Source organism: Blennius ocellaris, assembly GCF_963422515.1.
Source record: "Blennius ocellaris genome assembly, chromosome: 6".
Classification (NCBI taxonomy): Eukaryota; Metazoa; Chordata; class Actinopteri; order Blenniiformes; family Blenniidae; genus Blennius; species Blennius ocellaris.
Genome location: NC_137655.1, coordinates 300,009 through 323,411, shown reverse-complemented (window position 1 = coordinate 323,411; position 23,403 = coordinate 300,009). Strand labels below are relative to the sequence as shown.

The 23,403-nt window shown below is 48.8% G+C and overlaps 1 protein-coding gene across 1 annotated transcript in view; it reads right to left on the bottom strand.

Annotated features, from left to right (window-relative positions):
* Positions 1-1,639: 1,639 nt before the first annotated feature.
* LOC308131350 (myosin light chain kinase, smooth muscle-like) overlaps positions 1,640-23,403 on the bottom strand; it is a 23,178-nt gene continuing 1,414 nt past the window's right edge. The window contains 16 exon segments of the mRNA XM_080498078.1: positions 1,640-3,139; positions 4,042-4,154; positions 4,971-5,099; positions 6,310-6,400; positions 6,487-6,610; positions 6,745-6,897; positions 11,236-11,359; positions 12,048-12,265; positions 13,461-13,664; positions 13,733-13,823; positions 16,077-16,115; positions 16,529-16,643; positions 18,776-18,966; positions 19,455-19,614; positions 19,686-19,813; positions 20,003-20,050. Coding sequence (XP_080354204.1) covers positions 3,005-3,139; positions 4,042-4,154; positions 4,971-5,099; positions 6,310-6,400; positions 6,487-6,610; positions 6,745-6,897; positions 11,236-11,359; positions 12,048-12,265; positions 13,461-13,664; positions 13,733-13,823; positions 16,077-16,115; positions 16,529-16,643; positions 18,776-18,966; positions 19,455-19,614; positions 19,686-19,813; positions 20,003-20,050 — 2,063 coding nt within the window. The 3' untranslated portion in view covers positions 1,640-3,004.

Below are 23,403 nucleotides of genomic sequence, written 5' to 3'. Positions count from 1 at the left end.
CATCAGTGTTTCCTAGGCTAAAGGAAGCATCAATGTTTCCTAGGCTAAAGGAAGCATCAGTGTTTCCTAGGCTAAAGGAAACATCGGTGTTTCCTAGGCTAAAGGAAGCATCAGTGTGTCCTAGGCTAAAGGAAGCGTCAGTGTTTCCTCAGCTAAAGGAAGCATCAGTGTTTCCTCAGCTAAAGGAAGCGTCAGTGTGTCCTAGGCTAAAGGAAGCGTCAGTGTTTCTTAGGCTAAAGGAAGCGTCAGTGTTTCCTCAGCTAAAGGAAGCGTCAGTGTTTTCTAGGCTAAAGGAAGCGTCAGTGTTTCCTCAGCTAAAGGAAGCATCAGTGTTTCCTAGGCTAAAGGAAGCGTCAGTGTTTCCTCAGCTAAAGGAAGCGTCAGTGTTTCCTAGGCTAAAGGAAGCATCAGTGTTTCCTAGGCTAAAGGAAGCGTCAGTGTTTCCTCAGCTAAAGGAAGCATCAGTGTTTCCTAGGCTAAAGGAAGCGTCAGTGTTTCCTCAGCTAAAGGAAGCGTCAGTGTTTTCTAGGCTAAAGGAAGCGTCAGTGTTTCCTAGGCTAAAGGAAACATCAATGCTTTCTAGGCTAAAGGAAGCATCAGTGTTTCCTAGGCTAAAGGAAGCGTCAGTGTTTCCTAGGCTAAAGGAAGCGACAGTGTTTCCTCAGCTAAAGGAAGCGTCAGTGTTTTCTAGGCTAAAGGAAGCGTCAGTGTTTCCTCAGCTAAAGGAAGCATCAGTGTTTCCTAGGCTAAAGGAAGCGTCAGTGTTTCCTAGGCTAAAGGAAGCATCAGTGTTTCCTAGGCTAAAGGAAGCGTCAGTGTTTCCTCAGCTAAAGGAAGCATCAGTGTTTCCTAGGCTAAAGGAAGCATCAGTGTTTCCTCAGCTAAAGGAAGCATCAGTGTTTCCTAGGCTAAAGGAAGCATCAGTGTTTCCTAGGCTATAGGAAGCATCAGTGTTTCCTAGGCTAAAGGAAGCGTCAGTGTTTCCTAGGCTAAAGGAAACATCAGTGTTTCCTCAGCTAAAGGAAGCGTCAGTGTGTCCTAGGCTAAAGGAAGCGTCAGTGTTTCCTAGGCTAAAGGAAACATCAGTGTTTCCTCAGCTAAAGGAAGCGTCAGTGTTTCCGAGGTTAAAACAAGGGGGGGGGGGGGGGTCTCTAAAATATTGGTACAATGCAGTTCCTTCCTTGGCAATTTCCTTTGTGTTTTTTGTTTGTTTTCAGTTTTGTCATGATCGTGTGTAAAATGAGGTTGTTTTTATTTATTGTTATCAGACCATGAGGTCTGCATGCAGTTCCTGTCCTCACCACTGTAGTGTGGGGGCGCTCGTCTCAAATTTTGTTTTCTTCTGACTTTGGCTCTCCATTTGGATTGAGGTTGATTCCTGTTGATGTTGTTGTTGTTGTTATGTCAGTGTGTGTGTTTGTCAAAGAAAATAATTGTTTTCTTTCATTATGTAATAATGAAAGAAAATAATTGTTTTCTTTCATTATGTAATAATGAAAGAAAATAATTGTTTTCTTTCATTATGTAATAATGAAAGAAAAGATAAATATGACAGTTGTTCTCTGTGGGATCAAGGAAGGTGTAGTGTTTGTTTTTCCCACACTCTGCAGGTCAGTGAACACACCACGCTGTGAGATAAACCTTTATTATGGTCTGTGAGGAACTCCAGCCGTCGTGTAGCAAACTCAGATATTTTATAAAAGTCGTCAACAAACATCCAACATGAAAACAAGTCGCTCTCGTGAAACAGCTTCAATAAAACCTGTGAACACACACACACACACACACACACACACACACACACACACACACACACACACACACACACACACACACACACACACACACACACACACACACACACAGTGAAGAGTTTTAAATAAAAACACACATCTGGAATGTGGAAAGAAAAAGTCACAACTCCGACTCTTCTGGAGGTCAGAGGTCAAGCCTCCAGGAACTCCTCTGCCCTCCAGGAGCTCCTCCACCCTCCAGGAGCTCCTCCACCCTCCAGGAACTCCTCCGCCCTCCAGGAGCTCCTCCACCCTCCAGGAGCTCCTCCACCATAAGGAGCTCCTCCACCCTCCAGGAGCTCCTCCACCCTCCAGGAAATCCTCCACCGTAAGGAGCTCCTCCACCCTCCAGGAGCTCCTCCACCCTCCAGGAGCTCCTCCACCGTAAGGAGCTCCTCCACCCTCCAGGAGCTCCTCCACCCTCCAGGAGCTTCAGAGAGTCGACGTGTTCATTTCATTCCTGTGACTTCAATCGTGAGACAAACGCCTAATTAATCTGGTTCTCAGGGTACAGTGTGTGTCTGTGTGTGTGTGTGTGTGTGTGTGTGTGTGTGTGTGTGTGTGTGTGTGTGTGTGTGTGTGTGTGTGTGTGTGTGAGTGATCAAATCCTCATGCGTCATGGCATGGCTTTACGCGTGTTGCAAATTGGACGTCCTGTTGGAGAGCCAATCAGGAGGAGGCTCAGTGTGGTTGGTCACATGATGTTCAGGAGGTTGTTTTAAAAAGGAGTTCCAGAGAGAGGGGGGGGGGTCCTGACTGACTCCACCCCCAGACCTCCACTACACCACAGTCTGGGTGTGAAGTCTCCTGCTGAGACGCAGTGACAGTGAACACAACAACAACACAACAACAACACAACATGAACAAGTGTTTTAAAGTGAGTGATGGCTGACAAACACACAAAGGCACAATTTATAAGAGCACTGGAATATGATCTGCCTGAGGGGGCGTGGCTTCTGTTGAGGGCGGAGCTTAACCCTCAGGTCAGGTGATGAAAGATATTAAATTGACTTTCTATTTGTTGGATGAATAAATAAGTTCTTATGCAATACTGGAAGAGTTCACATCGAGCTGATTGAACAGCTACCGGGTTAAGCTCCGCCCACTCACTCAACCAATCGGGGCTTAGGATTGGTGGATTATTCTTTTTCCTGCTCAGGTCTTACCGGTGGAGGCAGAGCCCCCCCCCACCCCCCCCCACAGTCTGGTCTTTACTCCTCCTCCTCCTCCTCCTCCTCCTCCTCCCCTCCAGCCATCACCTCCACCAGCAGCTCGGCGGTGCAGGTCGCCTCCCCCAGGCTGTTCACCGCCTTCACCAGGTACTTTGCATCGTCGTCACCTGACACCTGGAAGGAACAACATTCATCCATTCATTCATTCAGTAAAAAGTCAGTGTGGATGATGAAGAGTCAGTGAGTGAGTGAGGATGAGGAGGGTGAAGATGAGTGAGGATGAGGAGGATGATGAAGGTGAGTGAGGATGAGGAGGAAGATTAAGGTGAGAGAGGATGATGAAGGTGAGTGAGGATGAGGATGATGATGAAGGTGAGTGAGGATCAGGAGGATGATGATGAAGGTGAGTGAGGATGAGGAGGGTGAAGATGAGTGAGGATGAGGAGGATGATGAAGGTGAGTGAGGATGAGGATGATGATGAAGGTGAGTGAGGATCAGGAGGATGATGATGAAGGTGAGTGAGGATCAGGAGGATGATGATGAAGGTGAGTGAGGATGATGAAGGTGAGTGAGGATGAGGATGAGGAGGATGAGAAGGATGATGGTGAGTGAGGATGATGAAGGTGAGTGAGGATGAGGATGAGGAGGATGAGAAGGATGATGGTGAGTGAGGATGAGGAGGTGAGTGAGGATGAGGAGGAGGATGAAGGTGAGTGAGGATGATGAAGGTGAGTGAGGATGAGGAGGTGAGTGAGCATGAGGAGGAGGATGAAGGTGAGTGAGGATGATGAAGGTGAGTGAGGATGAGGAGGTGAGTGAGGATGAGGAGGAGGATGAAGGTGAGTGAGGATGATGAAGGTGAGTGAGGATGATGAAGGTGAGTGAGGATGAGGAGGTGAGTGAGGATGAGGAGGTGAGTGAGCATGAGGAGGAGGATGAAGGTGAGTGAGGATGAGGAGGTGAGTGAGGATGAGGAGGTGAGTGAGGATGAGGAGGAGGATGAAGGTGAGTGAGGATGATGAAGGTGAGTGAGGATGAGGAGGTGAGTGAGGATGAGGAGGATGATGAAGGTCACCTCAGAGATGACCAGGCTGCAGTTCCCTTCTTCATCGTAGTCGATCTGAAAGTGTCGGGTTTCTTTGATGGGCTGATCGTCTTTGTACCAAACCACCTCCGGGTCGGGGAACCCTGCAGGACCAACAGGCCTGTTACTGCCTGCTGGAGAACCTTCTAGGACCTTCTAGAACAGGGCTGAGGAACCCTGGTCCTGGAGGTCGTCACATCAACACAGCATGAGTGTCTCGTTATCCAGCCTCCTGCAGAACCTCATCATGAGAACTCTGGAGTGTTTGAGCAGGAAACGTTGAAAACATGCAGGACCAGGGTTCCCCACCCCTGTTCTAGAACCTCCAGTTTGCTGCATCTAGAACCTTCAGTCTGCTGCTTCTAGAACCATCAGTCATCTGCTTCTAGAACCATCAGTCATCTGCTTCTAGAACCTTCAGTCTGTTGATTTGAGAACGTACAGCCAACTGCTTGTAGAACCTTTGAGAACCTCCAGTCTGCTGCATCTAGAACCTCCAGTCTGCTGCATCTAGAACCTCCAGTCTGCTGCTTCAAGAACCTCCAGTCTGCTGCATCTAGAACCTCCACTCTGCTGCTTCAAGAACCTCCAGTCTGCTGCTTCAAGAACCTCCAGTCTGCTGCATCTAGAACCTCCAGTCTGCTGCTTCAAGAACCTCCAGTCTGCTGCATCTAGAACCCCCAGTCTGCTGCATCTAGAACCCCCAGTCTTCTGCATCTAGAACCCCCAGTCTGCTGCATCTAGAACCCCCAGTCTGCTGCATCTAGAACCCCCAGTCTGCTGTCAGCATCTTCCACTAGATAGCAGAACCCAGAGCTTCGACTGATGTTCTACTGAACAGAATACATGAAGAGAGAGATGTGGTGGTTCCTTCCCGGTTCTGGATCTGCTCCTGAACCGGTTCTGTTGGGTTCTCTCACCTTCGATCTTGCAGTCGAAGCGCGCAGCGCTGCCCTCCACCACTTCCACGTCTCTGATGACGGAGGTGAAGGTCGGCTTACACTCCACCCGCTGCTCGTACTCTAGAACCTCCAGGAACTGGTTGTCCTCTGGACACACACACACACACACACACACACACACACACACACACACACACACACACACACACACACACACACACACACACACACACACACAATGTGTGTCATGTTTGTCATGTCGTCTCATGTTATGTGTGTCATGTGTGTAATGTCGTGTCATGTTGTGTGTCGTGTGTGTAGTGTCATGTGTGTAGTGTAGCATAACTGACCATAGCTTAGTTTAGTGTAATTTGTGTAGTGTAGAGGAACAGAGCGTAGCGTCATGTGTGCAGCGTACCGTCATCTGTTTAGCGTAGTGTCATCTGTGCAGCGTAGCATCATGTGTGTAGCGTAGCGTCATGTGTGCAGCGTAGCGTAGCATCATGTGTGCAGCGTAGCATCATGTGTGTAGCATAGCATCATGTGTGCAGCGTAGCGTCGCGTGTGTAGCGTCGCGTCACGTGTGCAGCGTAGCGTCACGTGTGCAGCGTAGCGTAGCGTCACGTGTGTAGCGTCGCGTCACATGTGCAACGTAGCGTCACGTGTGCAGCGTAGCGTCATGTGTGCAGCGTAGCGTCACGTGTGCAGCGTAGCGCAGCGTCACGTGTGCAGCGTAGCGTCATGTGTGTAGCGTCGCGTCACGTGTGCAGCGTAGCGTCGTGTGTAGCGTAGCGTCACGTGTGCAGCGTAGCGTCACGTGTGCAGCGTAGCGTCATGTATGTAGCGTAGCGTAGCGTAGCATCATGTGTGTAGCGTAGCGTCATGTGTGCAGCGTCGAGTCACGTGTGCAGCGTAGCGTCACGTGTGCAGCGTAGCGTCGTGTGTAGCGTAGCGTCACGTGTGCAGCGTAGCGTCACGTGTGCAGCGTAGCGTCATGTGTGTAGCGTAGCGTAGCGTAGCATCATGTGTGTAGCGTAGCGTCATGTGTGCAGCGTCGCGTCACGTGTGCAGCGTAGCGTCACGTGTGCAGCGTAGCGTCATGTGTGTAGCGTAGCGTAGCGTAGCATCACGTGTGTAGCGTAGCGTCATGTGTGCAGCGTAGCGTCATGTGTGTAGCGTAGCGTCACGTGTGCAACGTAGCGTCACGTGTGCAGCGTAGCGTCACGTGTGCAGCGTCGCGTCACGTGTGCAACGTAGCGTCACGTGTGCAGCGTAGCGTCACGTGTGCAGCGTCGCGTCACGTGTGCAACGTAGCGTCACGTGTGCAGCGTAGCGTCACGTGTGTAGCGTAGCGTACCTTCAGTCGGGGAGCCCTTCTTGGCACTGACTCCAGCCATCATGGCCATGGAGGAGAGTCGACCGATGGCTCGGACAGCGTGGCCGGTTTTCTGGAGGAGAGAGGATGGGAGGAGTGTGAGACTGTTGTTGTTGTTGTTGTTGTTGTTGTTGTTGTTGTTGTTGTTGTTGTTGTTACCTGCCACTTCCTCCTCAGGATGTACTTCTTCATTCGCTCTTTGCTGAGCTTCTTGGCCTTCATGGTGTTGGTGTCCTGTTTCAGCCACGTGTGTTCCAGGCACTGAGCACAGGTGAGCCGCGCCCTGCCAACACATCCAGGTCAGAACACTCTGCAGAACCAGGACACACTGCAGAACCAGGGACACACTGCAGAACCAGGACACTCTGCAGAACCAGGGACAGGCCTGGAGCAGCAGGAGGAGGATCCACTTCTTACTTCATGTCCTTCTTCAGCAGGTTGGTGATAAAGTCTTTGGCCGTTTCTGAGATTTCATCAAACGCTTCATCCTCAAAATCCCAGGTGGCCGACGTGACGTTAGACAGCGTCTCGTTGTCGTTGTCGCCCATGAAGGGAGACAGACCGCTCAGCCTGACAGGACAAACGCAGGGCAAAGAGAACACATCAACCCCTGGAAGGACAAACGCAGGGCAAAGAGAACACATCAACCCCTGGAAGGACAAACGCAGGAAAAGAGAACACTTAAAGCTCCTGGAAGGACAAACGCAGGAAAAGAGAACACTTAAAGCTCCTGGAAGGACAAACGCAGGGAAAAGAGAACACTTAAAGCTCCTGGAAGGACAAACGCAGGGAAAAGAGAACACTTAAAGCTCCTGGAAGGACAAACGCAGGGAAAAGAGAACACTTAAAGCTCCTGGAAGGACAAACGCAGGGAAAAGAGAACACTTAAAGCTCCTGGAAGGACAAACGCAGGGAAAAGAGAACACTTAAAGCTCCTGGAAGGACAAACGTAGGGAAAAGAGAACACTTAAAGCTCCTGGAAGGACAAACGCAGGGAAAAGAGAACACATCAACCCCTGGAAGGACAAACGCAGGAAAAGAGAACGCTTAAAGCTCCTGGAAGGACAAACGCAGGGAAAAGAGAACACTTAAAGCTCCTGGAAGGACAAACGCAGGAAAAGAGAACACTTAAAGCTCCTGGAAGGACAAACGCAGGGAAAAGAGAACACTTAAAGCTCCTGGAAGGACAAACGCAGGGAAAAGAGAACACTTAAAGCTCCTGGAAGGACAAACGTAGGGAAAAGAGAACACTTAAAGCTCCTGGAAGGACAAACGTAGGGAAAAGAGAACACTTAAAGCTCCTGGAAAGACAAACGCAGGGCAAAGAGAACACTTCAAGCTCCTGGAAAGACAAACGCAGGGAAAAGAGAACACTTAAAGCTCCTGGAAGGACAAACGCAGGGAAAAGAGAACACTTAAAGCTCCTGGAAGGACAAACGCAGGGAAAAGAGAACACTTAAAGCTCCTGGAAAGACAAACGCAGGGCAAAGAGAACACTTAAAGCTCCTGGAAGGACAAACGCAGGGAAAAGAGAACACTTAAAGCTCCTGGAAAGACAAACGTAGGGAAAAGAGAACACTTAAAGCTCCTGGAAGGACAAACGTAGGGAAAAGAGAACACTTAAAGCTCCTGGAAAGACAAACGCAGGGCAAAGAGAACACCTAAAGCTCCTGGAAGGACAAACGCAGGGAAAAGAGAACACTTAAAGCTCCTGGAAGGACAAACGCAGGGAAAAGAGAACACTTAAAGCTCCTGGAAGGACAAACGTAGGGAAAAGAGAACACTTAAAGCTCCTGGAAGGACAAACGCAGGGAAAAGAGAACGCTTAAAGCTCCTGGAAGGACAAACGCAGGGAAAAGAGAACACTTAAAGCTCCTGGAAGGACAAACGCAGGGAAAAGAGAACACTTAAAGCTCCTGGAAGGACAAACGCAGGGAAAAGAGAACACTGAAAGCTCCTGGAAGGACAAACGCAGGGAAAAGAGAACACTGAAAGCTCCTGGAAGGACAAACGCAGGGAAAAGAGAACACTTAAAGCTCCTGGAAAGACAAACGCAGGGCAAAGAGAACACTTAAAGCTCCTGGAAGGACAAACGCAGGGAAAAGAGAACACTTAAAGCTCCTGGAAGGACAAACGTAGGGAAAAGAGAACACTTAAAGCTCCTGGAAGGACAAACGTAGGGAAAAGAGAACACTTAAAGCTCCTGGAAAGACAAACGCAGGGCAAAGAGAACACCTAAAGCTCCTGGAAGGACAAACGCAGGGAAAAGAGAACACCTTAAGCTCCTGGAAGGACAAACGCAGGGAAAAGAGAACACTTAAAGCTCCTGGAAGGACAAACGTAGGGAAAAGAGAACACTTAAAGCTCCTGGAAGGACAAACGTAGGGAAAAGAGAACACTTAAAGCTCCTGGAAGGACAAACGCAGGGAAAAGAGAACACTTAAAGCTCCTGGAAGGACAAACGCAGGGAAAAGAGAACACTTAAAGCTCCTGGAAGGACAAACGCAGGGAAAAGAGAACACTTAAAGCTCCTGGAAGGACAAACGCAGGGAAAAAAGAACACTTAAAGCTCCTGGAAGGACAAACGCAGGGAAAAGAGAACACTTAAAGCTCCTGGAAGGACAAACGTAGGGAAAAGAGAACACTTAAAGCTCCTGGAAGGACAAACGTAGGGAAAAGAGAACACTTAAAGCTCCTGGAAGGACAAACGCAGGGAAAAGAGAACACTTAAAGCTCCTGGAAGGACAAACGCAGGGAAAAGAGAACACTTAAAGCTCCTGGAAGGACAAACGCAGGGAAAAGAGAAAACTTAAAGCTCCTGGAAGGACAAACGCAGGGAAAAGAGAACACTTAAAGCTCCTGGAAGGACAAACGCAGGGAAAAGAGAACACTTAAAGCTCCTGGAAGGACAAACGTAGGGAAAAGAGAACACTTAAAGCTCCTGGAAGGACAAACGTAGGGAAAAGAGAACACTTAAAGCTCCTGGAAAGACAAACGCAGGGCAAAGAGAACACCTAAAGCTCCTGGAAGGACAAACGCAGGGAAAAGAGAACACCTTAAGCTCCTGGAAGGACAAACGCAGGGAAAAGAGAACACTTAAAGCTCCTGGAAGGACAAACGTAGGGAAAAGAGAACACTTAAAGCTCCTGGAAGGACAAACGTAGGGAAAAGAGAACACTTAAAGCTCCTGGAAGGACAAACGCAGGGAAAAGAGAACACTTAAAGCTCCTGGAAGGACAAACGCAGGGAAAAGAGAACACTTAAAGCTCCTGGAAGGACAAACGCAGGGAAAAGAGAACACTTAAAGCTCCTGGAAGGACAAACGCAGGGAAAAGAGAACACTTAAAGCTCCTGGAAGGACAAACGCAGGGAAAAGAGAACACTTAAAGCTCCTGGAAGGACAAACGTAGGGAAAAGAGAACACTTAAAGCTCCTGGAAGGACAAACGTAGGGAAAAGAGAACACTTAAAGCTCCTGGAAGGACAAACGCAGGGAAAAGAGAACACTTAAAGCTCCTGGAAGGACAAACGCAGGGAAAAGAGAACACTTAAAGCTCCTGGAAGGACAAACGCAGGGAAAAGAGAACACTTAAAGCTCCTGGAAGGACAAACGCAGGGAAAAGAGAACACTTAAAGCTCCTGGAAGGACAAACGCAGGGAAAAGAGAACACTTAAAGCTCCTGGAAGGACAAACGCAGGGAAAAGAGAACACTTAAAGCTCCTGGAAGGACAAACGCAGGGAAAAGAGAACACTTAAAGCTCCTGGAAGGACAAACGTAGGGAAAAGAGAACACTTAAAGCTCCTGGAAGGACAAACGTAGGGAAAAGAGAACACTTAAAGCTCCTGGAAGGACAAACGCAGGGAAAAGAGAACACTTAAAGCTCCTGGAAGGACAAACGCAGGGAAAAGAGAACACTTAAAGCTCCTGGAAGGACAAACGCAGGGAAAAGAGAACACTTAAAGCTCCTGGAAGGACAAACGTTGGGAAAAGAGAACACTTAAAGCTCCTGGAAGGACAAACGCAGGGAAAAGAGAACACTTAAAGCTCCTGGAAGGACAAACGTAGGGAAAAGAGAACACTTAAAGCTCCTGGAAGGACAAACGCAGGGAAAAGAGAACACTTAAAGCTCCTGGAAGGACAAACGTAGGGAAAAGAGAACACTTAAAGCTCCTGGAAGGACAAACGCAGGGAAAAGAGAACACATCAACCCCTGGAAGGACAAACGCAGGAAAAGAGAACGCTTAAAGCTCCTGGAAGGACAAACGTAGGGAAAAGAGAACACTTAAAGCTCCTGGAAGGACAAACGTAGGGAAAAGAGAACACTTAAAGCTCCTGGAAGGACAAACGCAGGGAAAAGAGAACACTTAAAGCTCCTGGAAGGACAAACGCAGGGAAAAGAGAACACTTAAAGCTCCTGGAAGGACAAACGCAGGGAAAAGAGAACACTTAAAGCTCCTGGAAGGACAAACGCAGGGAAAAAAGAACACTTAAAGCTCCTGGAAGGACAAACGCAGGGAAAAGAGAACACTTAAAGCTCCTGGAAGGACAAACGTAGGGAAAAGAGAACACTTAAAGCTCCTGGAAGGACAAACGTAGGGAAAAGAGAACACTTAAAGCTCCTGGAAGGACAAACGCAGGGAAAAGAGAACACTTAAAGCTCCTGGAAGGACAAACGCAGGGAAAAGAGAACACTTAAAGCTCCTGGAAGGACAAACGCAGGGAAAAGAGAACACTTAAAGCTCCTGGAAGGACAAACGCAGGGAAAAGAGAACACTTAAAGCTCCTGGAAGGACAAACGCAGGGAAAAGAGAACACTTAAAGCTCCTGGAAGGACAAACGCAGGGAAAAAAGAACACTTAACATCGATCACAGTCAATGTGTACTCAGACTACAGGAGGTGTACCCACAGGATGTAACAGATTACTCCGATACTCCACATGTCAGTAGGGTAACTGATGGCTTCGTAGTTGATCACTTCTGGAGCCACAAACTCTGGAGTCCCGAACAAAACCTTCAGCGTGCCGGCGCTTTCTGTTGGTCACACAGTGAGCTGGTTACCGCTTCAACTAGTTGTTCAACTAGTTCTCTACTGCTGTTGGCTTGAAATAAAGCTCAGCTGGAGAATCGCTGAACAGCTCGTCAGAGGTTAGTTAGTTATTAGTTAGCTAGGTAGTGGTTAATCAATGGTTAGTTAGTGGTTATTCAGAGGTTGGTCAGTTGTTAGTTCGTCCGTGTTTCGTGGTTAGTTACTGGATAATTATTGGTTAGTCAGTGGTTAGTTAGTTAGTTGTTAGTGGTCAGTTACTGGATAATTATTGGTTAGTCAGTAGTTAGTGATTAGTTACTGGGCTGTCAGAGGTTAGTTAGTGACTAGTCAGCTGTAAGTTAGTGGTTAGGAAAATGTTAGTCAATAGTTACTGATTGGTTTCTGGTTAGTTAGTGGTTAGACAGTGGTCAGTCAGTAGTTAGTTAGTGGTTAGTTAGTGGTTGGTCAGAGGTCAGTTAGGGGTTAGTCAGTCAATGGCTAGTCAGTAGTTACTTAGTGGTTAATCAGTGGCTGGTCAGAGTTTAGCCAGTGGTCAGTCAGTAGTTAGTTAGTTAGTGGGTGGTCAGAGGTTACTCAGAGGTCAGTGTGAGGTTAGTCAGAGGTCAGTCAGTGGTTAGTTACTGGTGAGTTAGTATTTATTCAGTGGTTAGATACTGGTCAGTTAGTGGTTACCTAGTCTCCGGGCCAGGCCGAAGTCGATGAGTTTGATCTTGCTGCCCGTCTTGTTGACACACATGATGTTCTCCGGCTTCAGGTCCAGGTGGACGATCCCCTGCTGGTGGATGAAGGCCACTCCGTCCATGATCTGCAGCATGTACTTGATCACCTCCCGCTCCGTCAGCTCAAAGTCCTCGTCAATGATCCGCTCAAACAGTTCTCCACCCGAGATCCTGGCCACAGACACAAACAGTTCTCCACCCGAGATCCTGGCCACAGACACAAACAGTTCTCCACCCGAGATCCTGGCCACAGACACAAACAGTTCTCCACCCTCCTTCTCCTCCACCCGAAACCCTCCATTGAACTCAGAGTCAGAACTTAACTGGTTCATCTGATTTCTGACAGACAGACCTGAGTACGTTGCCGTGGGTGGAGCAAAGTCTCACCGGTGGTGTTCCTCAGTCCAAGGCCCCGCCCTCTTCTCCATATACCTCCTCCCCCTCAGTGATGTCATCAGCAGACATGGAATGTCATTCCTCTGCTACACCCATGATACTCCGGACAACCTCCACCCTGACCAGCTCCACTCCTCCTCCTCCATCATCAGCTCCACATCCGTCACCAACCCGGCGGTAAAAATGGTTCCAAAACTTACCTTTGACCTCGACATCAAACTCCTCAGTATCATTCTAATATTAATGTTGTTATCCCCCGCCGTAGCCGATAGGCCCGGAAGGGGGATCTTGAAACAGTCTCCGTACGTACGTACGTCCATCCGTACGTCCATCCGTACGTACGTATGTACGTACGTACGTCCGTTCGAACGTTTCTACCTATATCTCGGCAACCCCTGGGCCCACAGTGACCAAACTTCACATGTGGATACATCTCAGAGGGGGAAGGGATACCATGGTGACCTTGACCTAATTTGCATATTAAGTAGGTCACAGGGTCACGAAGTGCTTAAAAACACATTTTGGGTTCTGGAGGCCTAGGTTTTTGAGCTAAGGCTCTGAAATTTTATACACACCTACTAGTGCTCTGGGGACACCCTCCAGCATACCAAGTGACCTTGACCTTGACCTTGAAGATCGGTAGGGTCTGAAGTTTGGTCGCCATGGTTATTATCTACTAGGACCCATGGAACACCCTCTAGTGTACCAAGTGTGCTGCCTTAGAGCTGCTTTGTGAGAAAATAGAAAGCCCTCCGGCGGGGGATTAGCCCAGCAACGGCCTTCTTGTTTACTTTATAATTATACATGAATTATCATTAGCATTATTATTTTATTATGATCATTTCCATTAATGATAATAATGATGACAATGATAAACAGTACTGGCAGCAGCTAAGCCCCGCCCCCTCTCCAGCACCATGACGATGATAAACAGTACTGGCAGCAGCTCAGCCCCGCCCCCTGCACCTACATCTCCAGCACCATGACGACGTCGGACTTGCCCTCGAAGGCGTCGACGCACTGCACCAGCTTGGGGTGATGGAGGCTGTTCATGATGGAGATCTCCTGCCGGACGTTGTCCTTCTCCTTGGCGGAGTAGGCCTTGATGAACTTGCCGGCCCACACCTTCCTGGTGGCCTTCTCCACCAGCTTGAACACCTGGCCGAACTTCCCCCTGCGGAGCCACAGCGGCCGTCAGCCCCGCCCCCACGCCGGCCCAGGTGCGTGGTGGGCGGAGCTTACGTTCCCAGCCGCTCCTCCACGTCGTACAGCTCCTTCACCTTGATGTCGGCCCGGACCGTCACGTCTCGGTAGTCCGGTTCCTTGTCCGGGTCTGAGACCGGAACAAACAGAGTCACACCATGGAACCTGGAACCTCTGCTGGTTCTGCAGGTTCTCCTCTCAGTCTGGTTCTGCAGGTTCTCCTCTCAGTCTGGTTCTGTAGGTTCTCCTCTCAGTCTGAGTCTGGTTCTGCAGGTTCTCCTCAGTCTGGTTCTGCAGGTTCTCCTCTCAGTCTGGTTCTGCAGGTTCTCCTCAGTCTGGTTCTGCAGGTTCTCCTCAGTCTGGTTCTGCAGGTTGTCCTCTCAGTCTGGTTCTGCAGGTTCTCCTCTCAGTCTGAGTCTGGTTCTGCAGGTTCTCCTCTCAGTCTGGTTCTGCAGGTTCTCCTCTCAGTCTGAGTCTGGTTCTGCAGGTTCTCCTCTCAGTCTGGTTCTGCAGGTTCTCCTCTCAGTCTGAGTCTGGTTCTGCAGATTCTCCTCTGAGTCTGGTTCTGCAGGTTCTCCTCTCAGTCTGAGTCTGGTTCTGCAGGTTCTCCTCTCAGTCTGGTTCTGCAGGTTCTCCTCTCAGTCTGAGTCTGGTTCTGCAGGTTCTCCTCTCAGTCTGGTTCTGCAGGTTCTCCTCTCCGTAGTCGTGTACATGTTGTGTAAAGTGTGTAAAGTGTGTAAAGTGTTTAAAGTGTGTAAAGTGTTTAAAGTGTGTAAAGTGTGTAAAGTGTGTAAAGTGTGTACTGTTGTGTAAAGTGTGTAAAGTGTGTAAAGTGTGTAAAGTCTGTAAAGTGTGTAAAGTGTGTACTGTTGTGTAAAGTGTGTAAAGTGTGTAAAGTGTGTAAAGTGTGTACTGTTGTGTAAAGTGTGTAAAGTGTGTAAAGTGTTTAAAGTGTGTAAAGTGTGTAAAGTGTTTAAAGTGTGTAAAGTGTGTACTGTTGTGTAAAGTGTGTCAAGTGTGTAAAGTGTGTACTGTTGTGTAAAGTGTGTAAAGTGTGTAAAGTGTGTAAAGTGTGTACTGTTGTGTAAAGTGTGTAAAGTGTGTAAAGTGTGTAAAGTGTGTACTGTTGTGTAAAGTGTGTAAAGTGTGTAAAGTGTGTACTGTTGTGTAAAGTGTGTAAAGTGTGCAAAGTGAGTAAAGTGTGTAAAGTGTGCAAAGTGAGTAAAGTGTGTAAAGTGTGTAAAGTGTTTAAAGTGTGTAAAGTGTGTAAAGTGTGTACTGTTGTGTAAAGTGTGTAAAGTGTGTAAAGTGTGTAAAGTGTTTAAAGTGTGTAAAGTGTGTACTGTTGTGTAAAGTGTGTAAAGTGTGTAAAGTGTGTACTGTTGTGTAAAGTGTGTAAAGTGTGTAAAGTGTGTAAAGTGTGTACTGTTGTGTAAAGTGTGTAAAGTGTGTAAAGTGTGTAAAGTGTGTACTGTTGTGTAAAGTGTGTAAAGTGTGTAAAGTGTTTAAAGTGTGTAAAGTGTGTAAAGTGTGTAAAGTGTGTAAAGTGTGTAAAGTGTGTAAAGTGTGTAAAGTGTGTACTGTTGTGTAAAGTGTGTAAAGTGTTTAAAGTGTGTAAAGTGTGTAAAGTGTGTAAAGTGTGTAAAGTGTGTAAAGTGTTTAAAGTGTGTACTGTTGTGTAAAGTGTGTAAAGTGTGTAAAGTGTGTAAAGTGTGTACTGTTGTGTAAAGTGTGTAAAGTGTTTGAAGTGTGTAAAGTGTGTAAAGTGTGTAAATTGTGTAAAGTGTGTACTGTTGTGTAAAGTGTGTAAAGTGTGTACTGTTGTGTAAAGTGTGTAAAGTGTTTGAAGTGTGTAAAGTGTGTAAAGTGTGTACATTGTGTAAAGTGTGTAAAGTGTGTACTGTTGTGTAAAGTGTGTAAAGTGTGTACTGTTGTGTAAAGTGTGTAAAGTGTGTAAAGTGTGTAAAGTGTGTAAAGTGTGTACTGGTGTGTAAAGTGTGTAAAGTGTTTAAAGTGTGTAAAGTGTGTAAAGTGTGTAAAGTGTGTAAAGTGTTTAAAGTGTGTAAAGTGTGTAAAGTGTTTAAAGTGTGTAAAGTGTGTAAAGTGTGTACTGTTGTGTAAAGTGTTTAAAGTGTGTAAAGTGTGTAAAGTGTGTACTGTTGTGTAAAGTGTGTAAAGTGTGTAAAGTGTGTAAAGTGTGTAATGTTGTGTAAAGTGTGTAAAGTGTGCAAAGTGTGTAAAGTGTGTAAAGTGTGTACTGTTGTGTACTGTTGTGTAAAGTGTGTAAAGTGTGTAAAGTGTGTAAAGTGTGTAATGTTGTGTAAAGTGTGTAAAGTGTGTACTGTTGTGTAAAGTGTGTAATGTTGTGTAAAGTGTGTCCTACCGTCCTCCTCCTCCTCTGCCTCGCCTTCGTCCCGATTCTCTGTCAGATTAACAGGGTTAGTTTAGTTAGTTACTGTAGTTAGTTACTGTAGTTAGTTACTGTAGTTACGTCGTGCTGGTTAAACTTCAGTTTAGTTTGATTTAGTAAACATCACAAACAAACCCTTTAACCAGAATAAGCAATGAACCAGTCTAAGTTAACAAAACCAACCAGCTGATGACTGAACCAGCTCAATTAGGCTAACCAGCTTAACTAGTACAACTCGTCAAACCAATTTAATTAGTCCAACTATTTTGACTAATCTAACCAGTTAACTCGTCCAACGAGTTGAACCACTTCAGCTTATTAAACCGGGCACATGGTCACGACATGATTTTGTTAAACCAGTTAAACTAGTTGAATTAGTTGAAGCAGTTAAAACAGTTAACTAGTCCTGGTGCTGGTTGTGTTACCGTCACTGTCGACCAGACCGACGGTCACCGGCTCCGACTCGGCGCTCGGTTCTCCCACACCGTACATGTTCTCCGCTCGGACCCGGAACTTGTACTGACGTTCCGGCAGGAGGTTCTGAAACAGAGACCCTGTTAGAACCTGGAGAGTTCACCTCCACTCCACTACTGTACCTGTACCTGTACCTCTACCTCTACCTCTACCTGTACCTGTACCTCTACCTGTATCTGTACCTGTACCTCTACCTCTACCTCTACCTGTACCTGTACCTCTACCTGTATCTGTACCTGTACCTCTACCTGTACCCATACCTGTACCTCTACCTGTATCTGTACCTGTACCTCTACCTGTACCCATACCTGTACCTCTACCTGTATCTGTACCTGTACCTCTACCTCTACCTGTACCTGTACCTCTACCTGTACCTGTACCTGTACCTCTACCTGTACCTCTACCTGTACCTGTACCTCTACCTCTACCTGTACCTGTACCTGTACCTGTACCTGTACCTCTACCTGTATCTGTACCTGTACCTCTACCTGTACCCATACCTGTACCTCTACCTGTGTCTGTACCTGTACCTGTACCTGTACCTGTACCTCTACCTATACCTCTACCTGTACCTCTACCTGTACCTGTGCCTCTACCTGTACCTCTACCTCTACCTGTACCTGTACCTCTACCTGTACCTGTACCTGTACCTGTACCTGTACCTGTACCTGTACCTATACCTCTACCTGTACCTCTACCTCTACCTCTACCTGTACCTGTACCTCTACCTGTACCTCTACCTGTACCTGCCCCTGTACCTCTACCTCTACCTGTACCTGCCCCTGCACCTGTACCTGTACCTGCCCCTCTACCTGCACCTCTACCTGTACCTCTACCTGTACCTGCCCCTGTACATGTACCTGTACCTCTACCTCTACCTGTACCTGTACCTCTACCTGTACCTGCCCCTGTACCTGTACCTGTACCTGTGCCTGCCCCTGTACCTGTACCTGTACCTGTACCTGTACCTCTACCTTTACCTGTACCTGTACCTGTACCTCTACCTGTGCCTGTACCTGTACCTGTACCTGTACCTGTACCTGTACCTGCCCCTGTACCTGTACCTGTACCTGTACCTCTACCTGTACCTCTACCTGTACCTGTACCTCTACCTGTACCTCTACCTCTGCCTCTACCTGTACCTGTACCTCTACCTGTACCTGTACCTGTACCTGTACCTGTACCTGTACCTCTACCTATACCTCTACCTGTACCGCTACCTCTACCTCTACCTGTACCTGTACCTCTACCTGTACCTCTACCTGTACCTCTACCTGTACCTGCCCCTGTACCTCTACCTGTACCTGCCCCTGCACCTGTACCTGTACCTGCCCCTCTACCTGCACCTCTACCTGTACCTCTACCTGTACCTGCCCCTGTACATGTACCTGTACCTCTACCTCTACCTGTACCTGTACCTCTACCTGTACCTGGCCCTGTACCTGTACCTGTACCTGTACCTGTACCTCTACCTTTACCTGTACCTCTACCTGTACCTGTACCTCTACCTTTACCTGTACCTCTACCTGTACCTGTACCTCTACCTTTACCTGTACCTCTACCTTTACCTGTACCTGTACCTCTACCTGTACCTGCCCCTGTACCTGTACCTCTACCTGTACCTCTGCCTTTACCTGTACCTGTACCTGCCCCTGTACCTGTAACTTTACCTGTACCTCTACCTTTACCCGTACCTCTACCTCTACCTGTACCTCTACCTGTACCTCTACCTTTACCTGTACCTCTACCTGTACCTGCCCCTGTACCTCTACCTCTACCTCTACCTGTACCTGCCCCTGCACCTGTACCTGCCCCTGTACCTGTACCTCTACCTCTACCTGTACCTATACCTGTACCTCTCCCTGTACCTGTACCTCTACCTGTACCTCTCCCTCTACCTGTACCTGTACCTCTACCTGTACCTGTACCTGTACCTGTACCTCTACCTGTACCTCTACCTATACCTCTACCTGTACCTCTACCTGTACCTCTACCTGTACGTCTACCTCTACCTGTACCTGTACCTGTACCTGTACCTGTACCTCTACCTGTACCTCTACCTGTACCTGTACCTGCCCCTGTACCTGTACCTGTACCTGTACCTGCCCCTGTACCTCTACCTGTACCTGCCCCTGTTCCTGTACCTGTACCTGTACCTCTACCTGTAGCTGCACCTGTACCTGCCCCGGTACCTGTACCTGTACATTGTAGGAGGTGCTGTTACAGGCCACCAGGTGTCGCCACTGCTGCTCCAGCGAGTCCCAGACCTCCAGGTTGTAGGACTGGACGGCGCTGCCGCCATCGTACGTGGGTCCGTACCAGGACAGGGTAAGGCAGGACCGCCGCACATCTGAGGCCGCGGGGACCTTCGCTGGGGGGTCCGGTTTATCTGAGGGGAGAGCGCACAATGACCCCTACAGGCTGCAGGAGGTAGTGCAACCATGCGGAACCTGCTGGAACAGGAACCGTCATGTTCTGAGGAGCTCCTCCAGATGTTCATAGGAGCTCCTCCAGATGTTCTGAGGAGCTCCAGATGTTCAGAGGAGCTCCTCCAGATGTTCATAGGAGCTCCTCCAGATGTTCTGAGGAGCTCCAGATGTTCTGAGGAGCTCCAGATGTTCAGAGAAGCTCCTCCTTATGTTCAGAGGAGCTCCAGGTGTTCAGAGGAGCTCCTCCAGATGTTCATAGGAGCTGCTCCAGATGCTCTGAGGAGCTCCAGATGTTCTGAGGAGCTCCAGATGTTCAAAGGAGCTCCAGAACTTCTGAGGAGCTCCTCCAGATGTTCAGAGGAGCTGCTCCAGATGTTCAGAGGAGCTCCTCCAGAACTTCTGAGGAGCTCCTCCAGATGTTCAGAGGAGCTCCTCCAGACGTCCTTACCCACGATGGTGAGGTTGAGGGCGGCCTGACGGAGGCCGTAGGGGTTCCTCAGCTCCACGGTGTAGCAGCCACAGTGCTCCTGCTGGCCGCTGCTGATGGTCAGCTGACTGCTGCTGTCGCTGCTCTGGATGGAGGAGATCCCCGCACTGCCCTGCTGGATCTGGACACACACATCACACCGTGTGTGTGTGAGCATGTGTGTGTGTGTGTGTGTGTGTGTGTGTCACTCACTGGTTTCCTGAACTTCAGCCAGGTGCAGCTGATGGGTGGAGCTCCAGAGAACTTGCAGAGGATCTCCACCTTCTCTCCAGCAAGGATCTTCATGTCCTCAGGGAAGGAGAGGATCTGAGGAGGCAGCGCTGCACACACACACACACACACACACACACACACACACACATACACACACACACACACACACACACACACACACACACACACACACACACACACACACACACACACACACACACACACACACACACACACACGTCAGTGGGACCACACTTCCCATGATGCACTGGGTGGAGGCTGCGGGTGGTGCGCACCTTGTTTGGGCGGAGTCTTTGCAGTGGGTTTCTTGATTCTGGCTTCACCTAAGACAGAGGAAAGCGTCAGGGTGGGAATTGAACCTGCAACCTTTGTGCTGTGAAATCGTGCCTGACCTTTAACCCATCACCATAGTGACTAGACAGTGACTAGAGGTCACCACAGTGACTAGACAGTGACTAGAGGTCACCATAGTGACTAGACAGTGACTAGAGATCACCACAGTGACTAGACAGTGACTAGAGGTCACCATAGTGACTAGACAGTGACTAGAGATCACCACAGTGACTAGACAGTGACTAGAGGTCACCATAGTGACTAGACAGTGACTAGAGATCACCACAGTGACTACACAGTGACTAGAGGTCACCATAGTGACTAGACAGTGACTAGAGGTCACCACAGTGACTAGACAGTGACTAGAGGTCACCATAGTGACTAGACAGTGACTAGAGGTCACCACAGTGACTAGACAGTGACTAGAGGTCACCATAGTGACTAGACAGTGACTAGAGATCACCACAGTGACTAGACAGTGACTAGAGGTCACCATCGTGACTAGACAGTGACTAGAGGTCACCACAGTAACTAGACAGTGACTAGAGGTCACCACAGTGACTAGACAGTGACTAGAGGTCACCACAGTGACAAGACAGTGACTAGAGGTCGCCACAGTAACTAGACAGTGACTAGAGGTCACCACAGTGACTAGACAGTGACTAGAGGTCACCATAGTGACTAGACAGTGACTAGAGATCACCACAGTGACTAGACAGTGACTAGAGGTCACCATCGTGACTAGACAGTGACTAGAGGTCACCACAGTAACTAGACAGTGACTAGAGGTCACCACAGTGACTAGACAGTGACTAGAGGTCACCACAGTAACTAGACAGTGACTAGAGGTCACCACAGTGACTAGACAGTGACTAGAGGTCACCACAGTGACAAGACATTGACTAGAGGTCACCACAATAACTAGACAGTGACTAGAGGTCACCACAGTAACTAGACAGTGACTAGAGGTCACCACATTGACTAGACAGTGACTAGAGATCACCACAGTGACTAGACAGTGACTAGAGGTCACCACAGTAACTATACAGTGACTAGACAGTGACTAGACAGTGACTAGAGGTCACCACAGTAACTAGACAGTGACTAGAGGTCACCACAGTGACTAGACAGTGACTAGAGGTCACCAAAGTAACTAGACAGTGACTAGAGGTCACCACAATAACTAGACAGTGACTAGAGGTCACCACAGTAACTAGACAGTGACTAGAGGTCACCACAGTGACTAGACAGTGACTAGAGGTCACCACAGTGGTTAGACAGTGACTAGAGGTCACCACAATAACTAGACAGTGACTAGAGGTCACCACAGTGACTAGACAGTGACTAGAGGTCCCCACAATAACTAGACAGTGACTAGAGGTCACCACAGTAACTAGACATTGACTAGAGGTCACCACAGTGATTAGACAGTGACCAGAGGTCACCACAGTGACTAGACAGTAATTAGAGGTCACCACAGTAACTAGACAGTGACTAGACAGTGACTAGAGGTCACCACAGTAACTAGACAGTAACTAGACAGTAACTAGAGGTCACCACAGTAACTAGACAGTGACTAGACAGTGACTAGAGGTCACCACAGTAACTAGACAGTGACTAGACAGTGACTAGACAGTGACTAGACAGTGACTAGACAGTGACTAGAGGTCACCACAGTAACTAGACAGTGACTAGAGGTCACCACAGTAACTAGACAGTAACTAGACAGTAACTAGAGGTCACCACAGTAACTAGACAGTGACTAGACAGTGACTAGACAGTGACTAGAGGTCACCACAGTAACTAGACAGTGACTAGAGGTCACCACAGTAACTAGACAGTAACTAGACAGTAACTAGAGGTCACCACAGTAACTAGACAGTGACTAGACAGTAACTAGAGGTCACCACAGTAACTAGACAGTGACTAGACAGTGACTAGACAGTGACTAGAGGTCACCACAGTAACTAGACAGTGACTAGAGGTCACCACAGTAACTAGACAGTAACTAGACAGTAACTAGACAGTGACTAGAGGTCACCACAGTAACTAGACAGTAACTAGACAGTAACTAGACAGTGACTAGAGGTCACCACAGTGGTTAGACAGTGACTAGAGGTCACCACAGTAACTAGACAGTAACTAGACAGTGACTAGAGGTCACCACAGTGGTTAGGACAGTGACTAGAGGTCACCACAGTAACTAGACAGTGACTAGAGGTCACCACAGTAACTAGACAGTGACTAGACAGTGACTAGAGGTCACCACAGTAACTAGACAGTGACTAGTTACTAGATCCCGACTTAGTTCCTCAGGTGGATCCTTCTGCTGGTCCCAGAGGAGGAAGAGGAGGAGGTCAGGAGAGGAGGAGAGGAGAAGAGGGAGGAGAGGAGGAGAGGAGGAGAGGAGGAGAGGAGGAGAGGAGAGGAGGAGAGGAGAAGAGGAGGAGGTCAGGAGAGGAGGAGAGGAGAAGAGGAGGAGAGGAGGAGAGGAGGAGAGGAGGAGAGGAGGAGAGGAGAGGAGGAGAGGAGAAGAGGAGGAGGTCAGGAGAGGAGGAGAGGAGAAGAGGAGGAGAGGAGGAGAGGAGGAGAGGAGAGGAGGAGAGGAGGAGGTCAGGAGAGGAGGAGGAGAGGAGGAGAGGAGAGAGAGGAGGAGAGGAGAGGAGGAGGAGGAGAGGAGGAGAGGAGGAGAGGAGGAGAGGAGAGGAGGAGGATGAGAGGAGGAGAGGAGAAGAGGAGGAGAGGAGGAGGAGAGGAGGAAGAGGAGGAGGAGAGGAGGAGGAGAGGAGGAGGAGAGGAGGAAGAGGAGGAGGAGGGGAGAGGAAGAGGAGAGGAGGAGGAGAGGAGGAGAGGAGAAGAAGAGGAGAGGAGAGGAGGAGAGGAGGAGGAGGAGAAGAAGAGGAGGGGAAGAGGAGAGGAGGAGGAGGAGGAGAGGAGGAAGAGGAGGAGGAGGAGAGGAGGAGGAGAGGAAGAAGAGGAGGAGGAGAGGAGAGGAGGAGGAGGAGAGGAGGAGGAGGAGAAGAGGAGAGGAGGAGGAGGAGAAGAAGAGGAGGGGAGGAGGAGGAGAAGAAGAGGAGGGGAAGAGGAGAGGAGGAGGAGGAGGAGAGGAAGAGGAGGAGAAGAGGAGAGGAGGAGGAGGAGAAGAAGAGGAGGGGAAGAGGAGAGGAGGAGAGGAGGAGGAGGAGAAGAAGAGGAGGAGAGGAGGAAGAGGAGGAGAAGAGGAGGAGGAGAGGAGGAGGAGAGGAGGAAGAGGAGGAGGAGGGGGAGAGGAGGAGGAGAGGAGGAGGAGAGGAGGAGAGGAGGAGAGGAGAAGAAGAGGAGAGGAGGAGGAGAGGAGGAGGAG